We start from the raw sequence: 19,613 nt of genomic DNA, 5'->3' as shown, positions 1-19,613 counted from the left end.
CACAAAGGCCGGGTTTGGCTTCAAGATCATCCTCACATCACCCGGGAAGAGCTGAGCGCACGACGGATGCACTGAAAGCGCATGAATGTCACTAACTCGTTTAGCCGAAGCCAGAGCCAGTAACAACACGGCCTTGAGAGACACGTGTTTCAAGTCTGCCCCCTCCAGTGGTTCAAACGGGGGGCCTTTAAGCCCCTCCCTTTTCAGTCAGGGCTTCAGTCAGGACACCACTGACAGTCGCGGGTGAAGATGCGCTGAAGACGAAGATATGTCCTCCTTGTCTCAACAAGAAAAAGTCCAAAGCTATTAGCGCCCTACGACAGAAGCTAAATAAGATCTGTCTGTGGACAGTTAGGCTAATTAGCCCTGGACGTGAGATATGCTCCAAGTGAGAAGAGGTGTTTGAATGATGTGGTGCCGTCCGCATACGCTATTTATAGTAGGTGGGACCACCTGAGGCGGACGGACACGTTCACCAGCCAATCAGGATTGGCGTAATGAGATTGTTGCTTCTGAGGGCTGCAACAGGGGCGTGCATCCCATAGTGAGACGTCGAACGAAATATGAAAGAGAACAACAGCTACACTTTGACAAAGTGTTACAGATGAGGTGATATACTTGTTTTATTTTTCACAAAAATACAGTTGGGTAAAAGTTCCACATTAACAAATTGTAAATAAACTTTTAGATATCTTTAACTTCCCCAACAGGTATTTATTTAATCTTATTTATAAAGTATTTAACATGTTTTATTTGCTTTCAATAACATAAATGTAATGAATTCTTTATGTTATAAATGATCAGAAATCAAATTACCACTAAAACATGACACTGTTGAGGTTGATTTGACATATTTGTTGTTCACAGCATGTGCTCATGTTCATGTCTTCATGCAGAACATGGTTCCCATCATTCTCTCACAAAGCCAGTCCATTTAAATACAACTCCCATACAAACAATGCTAGTCGCTGGGTTGGTTCTGTGTCACTCCTCGTCATCGATCACTCCCTCCTTGTGTTGCAGGAAACGGGTCAAACTTCCAGGTAATGGCAGTTTCTTCAAACGCTTTTGTCCAACCAACTGCAGAATGTTGAGCCTGCAGAGCTGCATGAGGGAGCGCGGTGAAGCTGAGACACGAACAACAAACAAACATCAATCAAGACATCTATATTATTGATTGAAGAAACACATGATCAGCTGGTGATCAGAACACACCTGCCTTTTCTTTGATAGAGCTCCACTCAGAGTAACTGTCCAGGTGTTCCAACAGACGGGAGCACAGTGTCACATGACCCACATAGTCCAATAGGACATCGATGATTGGTCCCGCCCATCGACAGATGCTGGGTGCTGAGATCATCTCACAGAACTATCAATCAATCAATCAATCAATCAATCCATTCATTCATTCATTCATTAATCAACAAAACAATCAATCGTAGAAGGGTTGATCACCTGGACACCTCTCCTCAGCTGGGTATCTCTCTGGAGTGGGTGTTCCCTCTCTGATCGGGTGGGTTTGATTGGTGGATGAGGTTGGTTACCAAAGAGACAGTCAAAGCAGGAGAGGGCGTGGCCTCCGTGGTCGAGCAGGTACTTGAACATGGGCAGGTACTTCATGGAAAACATGAAGACAGCCGGGAAGGTGGTGGGGTGGGTGGGGATACAGGCGTTGATGTCGGCTCCATGCTCCACCAGCAGGGTCACAGTCTGGATGCAGCCCTGCCTCGCTGCCACCATCAGTGGCTTGAACATGTCTAGGTTTGGGTCGGCACCAGCTTCCAGCAGCATGCGCACGGCATCCACGTTGTTATTTATTACAGAAAAATAGAGCGCTGTGCTGCGCCGGTCCTCATACAGCCTGGATCGTTCTTCAGACAGCTGAGTGTTCACGTCAAAGCCAGCTTCAATCAGAGCCTCCAACACGTTGTCACGGTTACGTTCAGCTGCCACGTGGAGCGGGCTGATGCCGGTCCGCCAGACTCTGGCTTTACTGGTTACTGGGATTAACATGGACACAATACTGGGGAAAAGAGTCATCACAGAATTTAGAACATATCAGCTTGATCAGGTGTGTAGTGAATGTCGCAGGGAGTTCATAATCTGCGCTGTCAGTGAGAGACTTTCCAGTATTCAATAGATGCTAAGAAATGTTTCAGTGGCCGAATGTTCAGTGCATCTCTAGGTGTTAGTTAACAAAAATTAAAAGAGAATAATTACCCATCTCTTTGTTATAATATCAAGAGTTCACTGGCTCAGATAAGCCAGTAATTCAAATATCATTCACTCATGCCTACGTGTCACTTCCTGTTTGGGCAGCGATGTGAAGAGGTAAAAGTCCGGTCTTTCCAGGTTTGTTGGCGTCTGCGTTTTGTGACAGGAGGAGCTCAACAGTTTCTTGGTGTCTGTTTTTAGCAGCTTCGTACAGAGCAGTGGCTCCGTCTGCAGCCTGACTGTTGATGTCTGCACCTGCAGACAACAGTCAAGGGATCACAGGTCAGGAGTGTGGTGGACATTTGAAAAAGCTGTAATCACTTAACCCCAACTCTGAAATGAATGTTGTTGTTTTTCTTAATCTACACCATTTGAAAGCATTTTTTTTAGATTCTTATTACTCTGATTGTCAGACATGTACATTTAGAACAAAAAGAAAAAGGAGACAAGTGTCAGCGCAGCCTGCAAATGCAGCATCTGAAGGAGGCAAGGCCTCAACTGTGGAGGTCAGCAGTTCAGAGAAGTAACAAAGCAATCAAAGATGATATTCAGTGACTCACAGTGAGCTGTAAAACCATGAGACCAGTGATTTTACCATGTTTCAGGAGGAAGCGTAGAGTGGCAATCCGCCCGGTTTGAGCCGCAGTGAATATTGGTGAGATGCCATAAATGTTGGTGATGTTGTGTTTGGCTCCAGCTTTCAAAAGCATCTCACAGATCTCAACGTTGTTTGAAACCACTGCTTGTTGCAGTGCAGTCCATCCCTGAATACAACGAGCATTCACTGCTGCGCCGTGGTTAAGCAACATGGCCACGACCGCAGCACTGTTCCTCTCACACGCTGCAGAGGAAAAAAAAACATCAGCAACAACCAAACACCAACAACAACCAAACATCAGCAACAACCAAACACCAACAGCAACAACCAAACATCAGCAACAACCAAACACCAGCAACAACAAAACCAAACACCAAGCAACAACCAAACAACACCAACAACAACCAAACATCAGCAACCAACAACGACCAAACATCAGCAACAACCAAACACCAACAACAACCAAACACCAGCAACAACCAAACAACAACCAAACACCAAGCAACAACCAAACATCAGCAACAACCAAATACCAACAACGACCAAACACAAACAACAACCTAACATCAGCAATAACCAAACACCAGCAACAACCAAACACCAGCAACAACCAAACATCAGCAACAACCTAACACCAACAACAACCAAAACACCAACAACAACCAAACACCAAGCAACAACCAAACATCAGCAACAACCAAACACCAAAACCAAACACAAACAACAACCTAACATCAGCAACAAACACCAACAACAACCAAACATCAACAAAACAAACACCAGCAACAACCAAACACCAACAACAACCAAACAACAACCAAACACCAAGCAACAACCAAACATCAGAAACAACCAAACACCAACAATGACCAAACATCAGCAACAACCAAACACCAACAACAACCAAACATCAGCAACAACCAAACACAACCAAACACCAACAACAACCAAACATCAGCAACAACCAAACAAACATCAGCAACAACCAAACACCAGCAACAACCAAACACCAACAACAACCAAACAACAAAGCAACAACCAAACAAACACCAACAACAACCAAAAATTAGCAACAACCAAACACCAAACACCAACAACGACCAAACACAAACAACAACCTAACATCAGCAATAACCAAACACCAACAACAAAACAAACATCAGCAACAACAAAACAAACATCAGCAACAACCAAATACCAGCAACAACCAAACACCAACAACAACCGAACAACAACCAAACACCAGCAACAACCAAACATCAGCAACAACCAAACATCAGCAACAACCAAACATGAACCAAAGTAAATTGTTCCACTCAGTGGAAAGTTTTTACTCTTTTATGCCTTTTCAAAGGTGTGTTTTTTTGTCTTAACTGATTGATTGATTGATTGATTGATTTGGTTAACATGTGTTCAGTTTTACCTTTAAACAGCGGAGTCTCTTTGTCATTGTTGGCGATGTCAGGATCAGCTCCATTTTCCAGCAGCACTTGAACACATCGTAGCTCCACTTTGCTGACAGCGACCAGCAGCGCTGACTCGCCATTTTCTGTCTGCTTGTTGACCATCCCTGGCTGAGCTGAGCATGGACACATGGACACATGGACACATGGACACATGGACACATTGTCCATGCTCAGCTCAGCCAACATCCTAACACAGAAACACAACTATCATCTGACAGCTGTGTTTCTGTGTTAGGACGTTGGTACCTCACTGAAGGACACTCAGACGGCTGTACGTACCTGACAGAAGGACAGACAGACAGCTGTGTTGGCCATACCACGCCGCCTGGTGGAGGGCGAGCCAGTCGGGTTTATTAGACAGCATCAGGTTTGCTCCTGGACTCATTACCAGTGACTTCACTCTGCTCACATCTCCAACACGGATGGCTTTGAACAGAGGCTCCTCCTCCCTGCAGGGACGACACATCACACATCTGTCCTCATCTGTCCTCATTTGTCCTGACCTGAAGGTACAGGTGATTAAAGGGAACTCACTCTTCAGGTGCTGGAGTGACGTAAACTAGAGTTCCATCTGCTCGTCGATAGGCCATCATTTTCTTCCCAGAGCCAGTCATGAAGCAGCTGACTGTCCCATCAAATGTCTCCCTGCCACAACGTCACCAAGACAACAACCAATCAGAGCACACAATGACAGGTGTGACATCATCAACGGGGGATGTTGACGTTTGTCTGTCCATCATCACTCAAAGGAAAGTGGGTGCATTAGGACGTAGTGGTGTAACACTGTGTTGCACACACAACTTCACAAGAGAGGACAACACACATCTACACAACACACAACTTCACAAGAGTGGACAACACACATCTACACAACACACAACTTCACAAGAGAGGACAACACACATCTACACAACACACAACTTCACAAGAGAGGACACACAACCCACATCTTCACAAGAGAGGACAACCCACATCTACACAACTACACAAGAGAGGACAACACACATCTACACAACTACACAACACACATCTACACAAGAGAGGATAACACACAACTACACATGTATACAACTACACAACACAACACACACAAACTATTCAAACATCACTTTAAATATTTCTGCTGCAAGGAATTGTGGGAAATCAATGTCAACTGTGTGTGTGTGTGCGTGAGAGAGAAAGACATACAAATCTGGTGGTTTTGCACTCGGAGGGTTTGGAGAACTGTAGGAAACCATTGTCTGGACTGGAGGATCATTGGAGCCGAGTCTGGACACAGACACACTGGATGCAACACTGTTGTTGGTTGTGTTGCTGTTGCTATGACGTGTGTCACTCAGACTGCGCTCGATGGCGAGCTGCAGCAGTTGGTCATCATTCATGTCACTGTAGAGAGAATAATCATCAACGTCGCCGGGGTCTGCCGCCATGATGGAGGACGACCTGAAGAAAAACAAACAAAAGACAACAAAAGAGGCGGGCCAAACATGAGCTGTCACTCCAGAGTAAAGTGACAGAACAAGATGAAGTGGTGATGAATAAAAGTGGAGACACATTTTGACAGGAAGTCAATCTGAGACACTTTAAAGTCAAACAGAAAGTAAATCTGAGACACTTTAAAGTCAAAAAGGAAGTAAATCTGAGACACTTTAAAATCAAACAGGAAGTAAATCCGAGACACTTTAGAGTCAAACAGGAAGTGAATCTGAAACCCTTTAAAGTCAAACAGGAAGTAAATCTAAAACACTTTAAAGTCAAACAGGAAGTAAATCTGAGACTGTAGCGGGGTCCTTGGTGATGCCCTCCGGAATTATTTGGCTTAGTCGTGTTGTTGCATTCAAGAGAAGTTTATTCTCACAAATAAGTGAAAGATCAAATAAGTGAAAGATTAAAGATTTTAAAACTTCTTGTTATTTTATTTGAATGAGAACAAACTGGTGTCACAAGGTTTTGATGATTGTAAATTTGGAACGCCGTCTGTGATCTTAATCTACTCACTCACACACTCACACACACACAAAACAGCAAACACATGATAAACACAAGTGAACGGATAAGTAAACAACAACAAACAAACAAAGAAAAAAACTTACCCGTCTGTTCTGTGTGTGTGTGTGTGTGTGTGTGTATTTTTAGGACATCCAGCAGCTGACTCCTCAACACTCAAATGTCACAGACACATTACAACATTCTGAACTTTCTTTCAAAATAAAAGTCCTAATGTTTAAGACTGCTCCATACCTGTCACTTTAGGCTCTCCACTTAACCTAACCCTAATCCTAATCCTAATCCACACATGTGAGATAATCATGACCTCAGATGTTCAGGATTAGGATTTGACTAACCTCTACAAAGTCTAAACGTGACATACAACCTTGTTTGATTGTTGATCGTCGAAACATTTAAAATGTTTCTAAAGAAGAGAAAAGTGATGACAGTGTGCGCGCGTGCACACCACATGTTTTTTTTACAGTGTAAAAACGGGACTTTAATTTATCTTGGTTCCGCTTCCGTTCTGTGACGTCACGTTTGATTGGCGAAGCCGCTCGTCGATGTGATTATGGATTATTGAACTTCACGAGTATTTGAGACGCTACTGAAGAGCAGATCATATCGATCACTGACGCCATTTTAATGACGGAATCATTTTTGAACCAATGAAGGTTTATTTGTGACGTGGTGAATGAACATTTCATCTATAGATTTCCTCTGCAGCGGATCCGCATCAGTGTGTTCGTCAGTGACAGGGGTCCGTGTAGGACTCGGTTCTGGTCGCGCTGCTGCAGAATGAATGGGAACAGTGTGATGTTCGGGCTGGAGGAGCTGCAGGACCTGGTTTTTATAGAAAGACCGATCCGCCGCAGCCTCAAGGTATTTACACACACACACACACACTTCCATACGTCATACGTGTGTATTGTACATATGATCATGAAGATGATGAGTCAGTGTGAGGAAGAGGAGCAGCCTCCACACAGAAGAGGGAGACCCGAGATCTGCGCAGCATGACGCAGTTTCTCTGTGTGTGTGTGTGTGTGTGTGTGTGTGTGTGGTACATATATCTGGTCACACACTCACGTTATTATAAAATTCTTCCACGTTACAGTGAAAACATGTTTATGGTTTGTGATGTGTGTGTGTGTGTGTGTGTGTGTGTCAGACAGCTGAAGAGATCGATCAGCTCACTGTGGATGAAGATCTTAACGACATTGAACGAGCTGTTTACTTGCTCAGGTGAGTCCTCCATCTTGTTTAAATACACACACACACACACACACACACACAGAGAAATACTTCTGACTGAGCCTTTAATTTCAGTGCAGGTCAGGAGGTTCAGAGAGTGAGTGTCATCACTAACCTGCCAAGTCTGGTCCGCCACAATCCAGCTGAGACCTTTCGTCGGGTCGTACCCAAAGTGCGGGTGTGTACCATCAGTGTGTGTGTGCATGTGTGCGTGTGTGCGTGCGTGCGTGTGTGGTACAGTTGTAACAACAGTGTCTATGTGACTCAGGACGTCCTGAACGGATCTGGATCAGAAATCCATTTGTCAGCTGCAGCCTCGTTTTTAACTATTCTACAGGACGACATCATCCTGATCCACACACACACTTACTGCATCCTGAAGACTGTTCTGATGCACCTGAACCACAGGGACACGGGTAACACACACACACACACACACACGCACACACACCTGAACCACAGACACACACTAACTGTAAGTGTGTTGTCCTCAGTGGTGGGCGGGGCCTGGTTGGAGACGCTCCTGTCTGCAGTCAGCTCTTTACCAAAGGAGACGATCAAACAGGAGGTAGAGAGATGAATATTGAGATGAGATATTTGTATTGATTGATTGATGAGTCGAGGACTCACCTGTGTGTGTGTGTGTGTGTGTGTGTGTTACCCGTGTCCCTGTGCAGGTGCTGAATCCTCTCCTCTTTCAGCCTCAGGCGTCTCTCTCTCTTCACTCCCGTCTGACCAACTGTCGTATTTTAGGAAAAGTCGCCTCGAAGTTTGATTCCCACACGTGAGCTGCGTTCCTATTGATTACTGATCAACTCCTGATCTGTGGTCGCCATGGTAACACAGCTGTGTTTCTATGTCAGAGTGAAGATGGAGCTTCTGCCAGTGGCTCGGTCCCTGTGTCAGGATGTGGAGGCCGAGGTGCGAGTGTGTATGTGCGCTCAGCTGGAAAGCATCGCCCGAGCGACTGGGTAAACACACGTCAAGTAAACAAAAACAAAGAGAAATCAAATGAAAACAAACGTCTCGTCCGTCCTTTCAGAGTGGACGAGACCAAGACACACGTGCTGCCTGAACTCACGGAGCTCGCTGCAGACGAGGACGGCAGTGTGCGGCTCGTTGCGTTTGACTCCATCATTAACCTGATCGACATGATTGACGCCGGTGAGTGATCACATGATGGATAAGTGGAGCTGTGAGATGTCTGCACACTTTCACCCCGCCCCCTTCTCTCTCAGATGACCGCCTCCATGTCGTGGTCCCTCTGGTGATGGCAGTGTGTGAGGCGTCGTCACAGGGTGATGACACAGTCTTAACATCTTTGTCTTTCCAGTTTGGGAAGCTCTGCAGTGGACTGGCAGGTGAGGTGTCGGTCACATGATTGTGTTAACGTTTGTGTCCTGATGTGTTTGTGATGACTTGTCTGAGGACTTGCTGTTTTTCAGGCTCTCTGTCAGATGAGCAGAAGTTTTCCATGCTGCAGACCTTCAAAGTTCTGTGTGTTGCGGGTCTTCAGACTGACAGAAACTTAACAAATGACGTAAATGAGTCAAAGCTAATTCGCTGCAACTGCTGTTACAATTTACCGGTAAGTTTCCACCGACTCAGCAGAGTAGATTTGATTTCAGTCTTTCCGGACACCCTCTCTCTCTCTCTCTCTCTCTCTCTCTCTCTCTGTAGGCCATGGTGCTGTTTTGTGAATCTGCTCCTTTCCTGTCAGAACTGTACACAACCTTCTCCACTCTCTGTTGTGACCCAGAGTTCAGCGTCCGTCAAAGTGCTGCAGCAAACTTTCACCAGGTCAGATTATGTGTCTAATCTAATCTGATCATCAGTAACTGCTCATCAGTTTCTCATTGAGAAATTCAGACATAGCCTTCAAGAGACAGAAGAACACAGCTGTTTCTCTGATGAGGTCATGTGGTGTGGTCCTCGTCTTACAGGTGGTAAAGCTTCTCCGCTCAAATGTTCATCTTTTCCACAAAGAGCTTGTGGTTCTGCTACAGGATGACGTTCTGGAGGTGAGTTCATGATTGTTGTGTTGTGTTACCTTATTTGTGAAGAGTCTGACATAACAGGATCCAGCCCTTCATCCCTGGGTACCAGTACAGATGACTTCATCACTGACCTCAGCTCATCAGTCCTCTAACAGATCCTGACTGTCAGTCCTCTAACAGATCTTCACTGTCAGTCCTCTAACAGATCTTCACTGTCAGTCCTCTAACAGATCCTCACTATCAGTCCTCTAACAGATCCTGACTATCAGTCCTCTAACAGATCCTGACTGTCAGTCCTCTAACAGATCCTGACTGTCAGTCCTCTAACAGATCTTCACTGTCAGTCCTCATGGGTAATGTGACATATGAACTCGATACAGAAAGACCCGGGTCTTCTTTCTGCAAAAGCCAAGAGTGCTAACCACTACACCAACTGTGTTGCCCACTTTTAGACCAGTTCCTGGAAGAAAACAGCAACAATGAGGGTGAAAATAAAACAAGCCTTACCCTTATATTTGACCTTTCAGCTCCCTTAGCAGAGTTAAAGACACCAAGTAGAAAGGTGAAGGAGTCTATTAAACCTTGTTAACCTGGTTCTCTTCATGGAACAGCCCTCAGATGATGTTTGATCTCACTCTCAGCTCTTCTCTTGTCACTGTTGAGGTTCTGGACGCTCTGATGACTCACTTGGAGGAAACACTGGAGGCCGTTCTGTCCAGAGAAGACAACAACAAGGTGAGATAACAAGCTTAGCTTTTCCTTTCCCTTCCAGTTCCCTCTCTGATCTTGGTTTCACATGTTCTTTGTCAGTTCTCTGAGCTGCTGTCCGCTCTGCTAGCAGCCGAACACAAGGTTGGTGGTTCTCTGCGTTGGCGGCTCCATGAGAAGCTGCTGCAGCGTTACAGCTGCCTCGCTCGACTGCTGCCCGGAGAAGTGCTGCACCAGAACTTTTCTGCTCGCATCTTTATCATCCTCACCTCCAACGTTCGCATCACGTGATACCACAAACAGCACAAACATGTGACGCCACAAACTACATAAAAAACATGAAACTGGTGAACACTCGTCTCATTGTCATTGTTACAGAAGGTGTTGCCTGTTCAGAAGGAGGCGGCTCGGACATTCTGCACTTTCCTTCGCTACAATCGCAAACAGGAGCAGCGCCAGGAAATGATCCATCGATTGATTAAAGGTTAGACTCACATGATCCTGAGAGTGACAGGGAACCTCAGTCATGTATGGCATTTATTCAGATAAATCAAACAACATGTTAGTGGAACATGATGAAAATCTGCACCACACTAGAACACACCATTAAACACGAGAACACACCAGTAAACACGAGACCACACCAGTAAACATGAGAACACACCAGTAAACACGAGAACACACCAGTAAACGAGACCACACCAGTAAACACAAGAACACACCAGTAAACACAAGAACACACCTTTAAACACGAGAACACTCCAGTAAACACGAGAACACACCTTTAAACACGAACGCACCTTTAAACACGGAGAACGCACCAGTAAACACAAGAACACACCTTTAAACACGAACACACCAGTAAACATGAGAACACACCAGTTAACATGAGAACACACCAGTAAACACAAGAACATACCATTAAACGAGACCACACCAGTAAACATGAGAACACACCAGTAAACAGAACACACCAGTAAACACGAACAAACCAGTAAACGAGACCACACCAGTAAACACAAGAACACACCTTTAAACACAGAACACTCCAGTAAACACGAGAACACACACCTTTAAACGAGAACACACCTTTAAACACGAACGCACCAGTAAACACAAGAACGCACCTTTAAACACACACCAGTAAACAGAACACACCAGTTAACATGAGAACACACCAGTAAACACAAGAACACACCATTAAACACGAGACCACACCAGTAAACATGAGAACACACCAGTGAGAACACACCAGTAAACACAAGAACAAACCAGTAAACACGAGACCACACCAGTAAACACAAGAACACACCAGTAAACACAAGAACACACCAGTAAACACGAGAACACACCACGAGAACATGAGAACACACCACGGACAAAGATAAAACCATGACACCTGGATGTGACGCAACTCACTCTGGTTCATTGTGATCCTCAGATCTGGCTCAAGGTCGCAGCTACTGGAGCCGTCTTAGGTTTCTTGACGTTTGTGAAACAGCCACTGAGATTTTCTCCAAAAAATTCTTCAACAAACACTTCCTGGTTCCTGCATTGGAGCTGGTCCATGACCCGGTTGCCAACGTCAGGTAGTTCTGTCAGAGTTCTGTTCAGTGAGACAGCTTCGTGTACCTGCCAATCATGAAATACCTGTCTGCCTATTCACACATCCGCCAGGTACAAGCTGTGCCAGTTGTTGCCACGGTTACGTTCATCGCTTCGCCTCCCGACAGATAGACAACTGCTGCAGCAGCTGGACTTCTGTGTTCAGAAACTTCTCTGCAGAGAGAAAGACAAAGATGTGGTGGCGACCATCCGCAAGGTAACACCTGAGACCTCCTGAGACCTGAGACCACATCACCTTAGATTAGACTATAAACAGTATGAACGAGTGATGTTTTAGAGGAGGTGTGGGATGGATTAACTGTGTTCATCACTTATTTCAGACAGTGTTGGAATTAGACAAACTGGACCTCACAGAGCCGGTAGGTATTTTGATAACCAGGTTAAACTAGTCAAATGTTATCTGTCTATAATCTGTGGTTTATAATCTATGATCTGTGGTCAGTGTCATAGGAGGCAGGAGAAGGACTTCCTGGATGAGAAGAAGGAGAAGGAGGAGCTTTTGCTGCTAGAGATGGTGAGTGTGAACGTGATGCTTCTGAATCATCAGAATCGTAAGTGAAACTGTGTTTCCTCCGTGATCAGGAACAGCTGGAGCATCAGAGCGGTGGGAGGAACCCTGAGAAGCATGCGGAGAGGAAATGTGAGTCCATCACTTTGCTTTTTGTTGTGATGTGTGCAGATGTGACAGTCATCAGTAAAGATGTGTGTTTGACAGGGAAGGATGGTAAGACCCGTCTGTCTGCAGTCAAGTCCACATCTGTGTCCGTGTCCTCTTCAGGAGCCGGTGAGTCAAACATCCCTGAAGGTCAGTGAGGACGAGCGTTGGAGCAGTTGACACAGTGATTTCTCTTCTTACAGGAAACGAGATGAGAAAAGCTAAACTGACACGGAGTCGATCGCTCAGCAGTCAGTCCACATCCAAACCTACCAACGCAGAAAGAGCCATGTGAGTGAGCACTGTGTCAGGGTTCAGACTGTGGTCCTTGTCTTTGGTAACCTCTTTTCCTCCAATGTGAGTCTGGTGCTGTTTCTAGATCAGAGATGGAATCTTCTAATGGTGGTTTATGAGTTACTGACTGTGCTGTGAGCGCCCCCTGCAGCTGAGAACCAGACTGAGCCCCAGAGACTGACTGTCAGTAAAAACATGACTGCCAGTGGAGACACAAGGAACAGAGAACATACACATACTGAGAATATACAGCGAAAATGAGAACATACAGAGAACATATAAAGAACATGAGAACATACATGAGAACATACAGAGAACATGAGAACAGAGAACATGAGTTGGGTTCTCTGAGCAGCATTCCTTTGGACGCTGCGTAACAACAACCATGTGTTTGATGTTGTTTCAGGAAGATCAAAGAGTTCAGCAGTTCATCTGGATCAGTTCTGAACGGTACGTCTGTGCTACGCAGCAAAACCTGTGAAACATCTTCACACTCACTGTTTCATCACCTACGGTGTTTTATAGATGACTCCTTAAGGACCGCCCACTTCACTCTGACATCACAGTCGACCTCGTCCATGCCCTTCCTGATCTGCAGCAACACCAGCAGCCTCCTGGAAAACAGAACCAGCTCCAAAGACCATGGAAGCAGTAAGACAGACCGCAGAACAAATGTGCTGGACCATAGAACTGGTTTAGTAGACCACAGAACCAGTACTTTGGACCACAGGACCACTGCCTTGGACTACAGGACCAGAACCTTGGACCAGCGCAGCAGAACAATGGAGCGTGGCTGTGGTGTTAAAGACAGTCAGTCTAGGAAACTGTCGGTGTGAGTTCTGTCTGTCAAACCTGGTTTTAACTGGGTCAGGGTCTCAATCCTTGTCCTGGGGACACTCATGTTTCCCTGATTCAGAGGGAGGGTCCCCAGGACCAGGATTGAGCCCACAGCGCCCCCTTTAGTCCTTGTTTACATAGAGTATGTGTGTTAGCTGAAACCCAGATTAGCTTCTTTTAGCTCTAACACAATTCTTTTTCTTCTTTCAGACACAGGAAGTCAAAGTCTTTCTGCGTCCAGTCGGGACAAGAGTGAAGATGACGTCATCATCAGCCAATCAGCAGCAAGGAGGCAGTTTTGGGACATTATCCAGAATGCAACAGGACTTGCACAGACTATTTGTATTTATGGAGCATGGTGTGTTCTGATTGGTTCAGTAAAATCCACACATTCAAACTGCTGCTGTGTTCTTATTGGCCGCTGCGATTGGTCAGGCTGTCGCCTTTTTCCCAGCATGCACTGCTGCTGCTGTCAGTCGATGGGGATTATCTCACCACTGTCCAGCAGAGGGCGCCATTGTTGACTTCATACAGTGTAAATATGTGATGACACAAAGATCTCAGTATTTGTTTTAGTTTTAGCAGTTTATTATATAGATATATGTGTGTATATGTACACATACATATATATACACATCTGTATGTATACATATGTACATACATACATACATATACATGTATGTATATATATCTATGTGTATACATACATATACGTGTATATATATATAATGTATACATGTATGTATATGTACATACATATATATGTGTATATCAGTGCAATGACATAAACAGTTCTATTACGACTCACATGTTACAATAGCATTATCACAATAACAACATTGTCATTATTCCTCCTGTAGGGGGCGTTACACTGTCTGAAGGGGGCGTTACACTGTCTCTGCTACACGAGTTAAGTGAACATGCACTAACATAAGTTAACACGGATAGCTGTGAATGTTGACCTGAGGGTGGTGCTAGAGCGTAATCCTCAGAGCATGTCACATGATCACAGCTCTGGTGGGCGTGGATTAGCGTCCCCCCGTTGAACAGGTGTTACTACTTGTTGGTGGGATCGAGCACTCGGCCCACGCACAGCAGACTGCCCGTGGTCTCCTGGTAGACCACCACGACAAAGGGTCTGTTGATGGTCAGTCGAGGGGGCGGAGTTGAGAACACAATGTCTCCGCCCTCTTCAGTGATGTCATTATTGCGCTCGTCAACGGAGATAACAGATTTATGGAAAACCTGGAAATGAAGTCATTTTGGATAAATGAGTTTTTTTTTTACAGTGAAAACAGAAAAATTTACATTTTTGAAATATAAATATATTCATATATATGAATATATTCATATACAGGCTTAACCAGGGTTAACCAGGCTAAATCAGGGTTAACCAGGAGAGAGTGACAGTTGGACTCACCTGCGTGAGTCTTGGTCCTTTGACTCCGCCCATGTTGGTCAAGTCAGCATCGTGGTCAAACACCTGAGTGATGTCCAAACTCTGGAGGACGTCCTTCAGTGAGTACGAACGCTCTAACAGGAAGCGTGGAAGCTGCACCTCCAACTTCCTGTTTAGAAAATAAAACAACTATTTCATCATCATTATCATAATAATAAATCAGAGCCTCTGTGTACAGCAGGGGGCGCTCACAGCACGTAAGTGAAGTGTGAATGTGACTGGGCTGTTTCCATGGACACCAGGTTGTTGAGTCTTACGTCTTCTTCAGTTGTTGAATCCAGGCCTGAATCTTGGCCGCTGTCACGCCTTCTTCCACCGACACCACGTCCACGCCCTCGTCAGGCAGCACGACCAACATGGCAGCGCCGTCCGTCATCGCCAACTTCAGAACGCCCACGCTCAGGGAGCGGTCGTACGCCAGGAAGTACTTACCAGCCCTGGTCATCATGGTAACCATGACGACGTGATAGCTGTCCACGTAGAAACGCTCTTCCTGAGACAGCGACGCATTGAAGGCTGGACTGAAGTGAGCTGAAAGAAATGTGACAGAGTTTATTTCCACGGCGACGTCACACGCACACATTTAAATGCATATTCGGACTTTTTCTTTTCCTTTGGGCTGCTCCCTTCTGGGGTCGCCACAGCGAATCAACCTCCTCCATCTCACCCTGTTCTCTGTATCCCCCTCTCTCACACCAACTAACTTCATGTCCTCTTTCACTACATCCATAAACCTTCTCTTTGGTCTTCCTCTAGACCTCCTGCCTGGCAGTTCCAACCCCAGCATCCTTCTACCAATATACTCACTATCCTCCTCTGTACATGACCAAACCATCTCATTCTGGCCTCTCTGACCTTATCTCCAAAACATCTAACATGTGCTGTTCCTCTGACTGACTCATTCCTGATCCTATCCATCTTCGTCACTCCCAAAGAGAACCTCAACATCTTCATCTCTGCTACCTCCAGCTCTGCTTCCTGTCTTTTCCTCAGTGCCACTGTCTCTAGACCATACAGCATCGCTGGTCTCACCACTGTCTTGTATATCTTTCCTTTCATTCTGGCTGATACTCTTTTATCACACATTATTACCCCTGACACTTTTCTCCACCCATTCCAACCAGCTTTAACATGTTTCTTCCACAATCTTCACTGCTCTGGACTGTTGACCCTAAATCCTCCACCTTCTTTATCTCCACTCCCTGTAGCCTCACGGTTCCACTTGGGTTCCTCTCATTCACACACATATATTCTGTCGTGCTGCGACTAACCTTCATTCCTCTCCTTTCTAGAGCATATCTCCACCTCTCGAGCTTTTCCTCCACCTGGTCTCTGCTCTCACCACAGATCACAATGTCATCTGCAAACATCATAGTCCATGGAGATGCCTGTCTAACCGCATCTGTGAGTCTGTCCATCACCACCGCAAACAAGAAGGGACTCAGAGCTGAACCCTGATGTAGTCCCACCTCCACCTTGAACTTCTCTGTCACACCTACAGCACACCTCACCGCTGTCTCACAGTTGGCATACATGTCCTGCACCAGTCATTATATTACATTACATGAAGTCTAACATACTTCTCTGCCACTCCAGACTTCCTCATACAGTACCATAGTTCCTCTCTCTTTTTCCAGATCTACAAAGGCACAATCCAGCTCCCTCTGACCTTCTCTGTATTTGTCTACCAGCATTCTTAAAGCAAATACTGCATCTGTAGCATGAAACCATACTGTTGCTCACAAATGCTGACTTCTGCTCTCAGTCTAGTTTCCACTACTCTTTCTCATAACTTCATTGTATGGCTCGTCAACTTTATTCCTCTATAGTTACATCTCCCTTATTCTTAAAAATGGGCACCATCACACTTCTTCTCCATTCCTCAGGCATCCCCTCACTCTCTAAGATCCTGTTGAATAGTCTAACCAGAAACTCTACTGCCTCCTCTCCTAGACACTTCCATACCTCCACAGGTATATCATCAGGACCAACTGCCTTTCCGTTCTTCATCCTCTTCAGTGCCCCCCTCACTTCATGTTTACTAATCTCTGCTACTTCATGGTTCACAGTAGTCACTTCTTCTACCCTTTGCTCTCTTTCATTTTCCTCATTCATTAGCTCTTCAAAGTACTCCTTCCATCTTCGCATTACTTCTGTGGCACCTGTCAACACATGTCCCTCTCTATCCTTAATCACCCGAACCTGCTGGACGTCTTTCCCATTTCTATCTCTCTGTTTTTCCAACCTGTATAAATCATTCTCTGGCTCCTTACTTTTCAGCCTAGCATACAAGTCATCATACGCCCTTTGTTTGGCCTTTGCGACCTCTACCTTGACCTTGTGCTGCATCTCCCTGTACTCCTGTCTGCTCTCTTCAGTCTCCTCAGTGTCCCACTTTTTCTTTGCTAACCTCTTTCTCTTTATATACTCCTGCACTTCCCCATTCTAACACCAAGTCTCCTTATCTACTTTCCTTCCAGACGACAAGTACTCTCCTACCTGTCTCCCTGATTACATTAGCTGTAGTTGTCCAGTCATCTGGAAGCTCTCCCTGACCACCCAGATTCTTTCTCAACTCCTCCCTGAAAACCATAGAACAGTCAAATGTATATTCTGACTCCACGTTAAATAAAGGTTTCCTGGCACAGAGGTCAGAGGTCAAAAACTGTTCTAAATCTGGTTTGATTGAAACCATGTTAGATGGTTTAGCCACGCCCTCTCCCTCAGGTCAAAGGTCAGTCGTACCCTTGTAGGAGGCGACCGCTGCGAGCAGGAGCTGTGTCTGTGAGTCCAGGTTAGAAACCAGCTCCTGGTCCTGGTCTTCCATCTGGTCCTGGGCCCAGCGGTTGATGATGTGAGCGGCTTCCTCTGGTGACGTGAAGGCCACGTTCTGGACAGTTCCACTGAACTTTGTCTGGACCACGTCTAAGTAGGACGAGGACACGTGGACGTCCTGGGCGGGGAAGACGGCCACGCCGTGGTGGAGGTTGTCCGGTTTGTTGTTCTGCAGCGTCTGGATCAGATCTGACGAACAGAACTTTGAGAAGCAGAACATCGTCTGTGCTCTGACTCCGCCCCTCAGAGCGGCACCTACCTGCTACGGTCTGCGGTTCCAGTCCGGACAGGCCGAGTCCTTGGAGCAGCTGGTCCCGGGTCGGCCCGTCGGTGGCGCTCAGCAGTGCCGTCAGTGCAGCGCTCAGTGTGAAGGGCGACAAGAAGACGTTGTCATCGGTGCGGCGGGCGACAGAACGGAACACACGCGTGCCAAAGTCTGACTTCCTGTAGGTCAGATCCTCCACTGACCCCGCGGTGTCTGTTTGGGACAACCCCGGGCTCACAACAGCGAGGAGGACCAGAATGCATGGGAGGGTGGAGGAGGAAGTCATGGTCACACTGCCTCCCTGTGGACAAGACAGGAAGTGAGTGTTCAACACATCCTTCACTGAAGTCCTGGTTCAGAAGCAGGTTCATCAAACAGCTGATCAGCATGAGTTATTCACCATGGCAACGGGTAAACAACCAGCACAGCGTGCATTTGAATCCAGTGAGCAGAAATATAAACACATGACATTTATGTGAAGAGCAGAGTGAATAAATGAACTCGATTACATTTGATAGTGTCATTCACTCATTCACCCATTCATTAATGATGACACACACTATTTCATGACAATATAAACACAGTCGAACATTAAGATTCTAACTGAAGTTAAAGTGTTTCCAGCGGCAACAGGTCGCTGTGGTGATAGAAGCTGAAACTCTTTCTTTCATAATTAAAAGCGATTGTTTTAATTCTCAATAATGAAAGATAATCACTGATCTGACTGTTGTTGTTGATGACGTCATAGTCAGTGGCGGCTCGTCCATAGAGGGCGCTCGGGCGCGATCATCTAAAATCATTTCTAAAATCAATGCGCTGCACGTTGTTGTTGTTGTTGTCGTCGACGACGACGATGACGTCACCTGTCAGCAAACAAACAAACATCACTGACCTGTTTTCCGACGTTTGTTCAACGATCGCTTTGTCTCGCGCTGAACATTCACTGGATCTTCGTTATCATCGTCGTCGTCAAGATGCTCGCGCGGCGATCAATACCGGAAATAGTGCAACTACTTCCGGTTTTGTCTTGTCAAAGTTAAATTCGCTTTATTCTGAAAAGAGAAACAAAGTCGAGTCAGATTAAACTTTAGTTTGATTTTTTTTGCCCCAAAGTTAATTTTAAAAATGACAAAATAATAAATCAAACGTCTCACGTGACTTTTGTTTTAGTGCAAATATTCTGTTCTTATACCTTTATTTTGAAAGAGTGTGTGCATGCGTGTGGGATGGAGATGCAGCTTCCTGTTATGCACAGTTTAAAGGTGGACACGACTCCACTGTTAGATGGTGAGGAGCGACATTCACACTCCTATAGTACAGAAAAAAACATACGACTTATATCTTGTACCAACAACCCATTCCATTTGAATCCAGTTTTAAAATGTTTTTGTTAAGTCAATGTTGCTGCTAATGATT

The 19,613-nt window shown here is 45.5% G+C and overlaps 3 protein-coding genes across 8 annotated transcripts; 1 reads left to right on the top strand and 2 right to left on the bottom strand.

Moving 5' to 3' along the window:
* Window positions 1–598: 598 nt before the first annotated feature.
* Window positions 599–6,726, bottom strand: LOC122783875 (ankyrin repeat and SOCS box protein 2-like). 5 transcript variants are annotated; one of them, XM_044048813.1, is made up of 10 exons: window positions 6,372–6,726; window positions 5,467–5,721; window positions 4,813–4,923; window positions 4,558–4,727; window positions 4,236–4,391; window positions 2,810–3,055; window positions 2,298–2,469; window positions 1,456–2,023; window positions 1,216–1,369; window positions 599–1,127 (listed from the first exon to the last, which is right to left on the bottom strand). In XM_044048813.1, the coding sequence occupies exons 2-10, from the start codon at window positions 5,706–5,708 to the stop codon at window positions 985–987; spliced, it is 1,962 nt and encodes a 653-aa protein (XP_043904748.1). In that variant the 5' UTR covers window positions 5,709–5,721; window positions 6,372–6,726; the 3' UTR covers window positions 599–984. The 5 variants fall into 5 exon arrangements, with proteins under 5 accessions (XP_043904748.1, XP_043904746.1, XP_043904747.1 ...); XM_044048811.1 differs by lacking the exon at window positions 6,372–6,726 and having other exon boundaries at window positions 599–1,104; window positions 5,467–5,958; XM_044048812.1 differs by lacking the exon at window positions 6,372–6,726 and having other exon boundaries at window positions 1,220–1,369; window positions 5,467–5,958.
* Window positions 6,727–6,771: 45 nt separating this feature from the next.
* ppp4r4 (protein phosphatase 4, regulatory subunit 4) lies at window positions 6,772–14,035 on the top strand. Of its 2 annotated transcripts, none has more exons than XM_044048806.1 (24): window positions 6,772–7,149; window positions 7,439–7,512; window positions 7,597–7,699; window positions 7,790–7,937; window positions 8,016–8,089; window positions 8,199–8,305; window positions 8,385–8,492; window positions 8,564–8,685; window positions 8,760–8,882; window positions 8,967–9,109; window positions 9,202–9,321; window positions 9,465–9,542; window positions 10,182–10,253; window positions 10,329–10,502; window positions 10,605–10,710; window positions 11,668–11,815; window positions 11,904–12,048; window positions 12,173–12,211; window positions 12,295–12,366; window positions 12,435–12,492; window positions 12,568–12,636; window positions 12,711–12,798; window positions 13,208–13,633; window positions 13,849–14,035. In XM_044048806.1, exons 1-24 carry the CDS (start codon window positions 7,066–7,068, stop codon window positions 13,892–13,894), a joined length of 2,727 nt encoding a protein of 908 aa, XP_043904741.1. In that variant the 5' UTR covers window positions 6,772–7,065; the 3' UTR covers window positions 13,895–14,035. The 2 variants fall into 2 exon arrangements, with proteins under 2 accessions (XP_043904741.1, XP_043904740.1); XM_044048805.1 differs by having other exon boundaries at window positions 12,553–12,636.
* Window positions 14,036–14,390: 355 nt separating this feature from the next.
* On the bottom strand, window positions 14,391–19,273 carry LOC122783877 (protein Z-dependent protease inhibitor-like). The gene is made up of 6 exons (XM_044048816.1): window positions 19,090–19,273; window positions 18,192–18,498; window positions 17,843–18,121; window positions 15,355–15,628; window positions 15,059–15,206; window positions 14,391–14,883 (listed from the first exon to the last, which is right to left on the bottom strand). The coding sequence occupies exons 2-6, from the start codon at window positions 18,481–18,483 to the stop codon at window positions 14,695–14,697; spliced, it is 1,182 nt and encodes a 393-aa protein (XP_043904751.1). The 5' UTR covers window positions 18,484–18,498; window positions 19,090–19,273; the 3' UTR covers window positions 14,391–14,694.
* Between the last annotated feature and the right edge of the window lie 340 nt (window positions 19,274–19,613).

Source organism: Solea senegalensis, linkage group LG17 (assembly GCF_019176455.1).
Source record: "Solea senegalensis isolate Sse05_10M linkage group LG17, IFAPA_SoseM_1, whole genome shotgun sequence".
NCBI classification, from domain to species: domain Eukaryota; kingdom Metazoa; phylum Chordata; class Actinopteri; order Pleuronectiformes; family Soleidae; genus Solea; species Solea senegalensis.
Note: the sequence above shows the minus strand (reverse complement) of the source record. Positions and strands in the feature narration are given on the sequence as shown.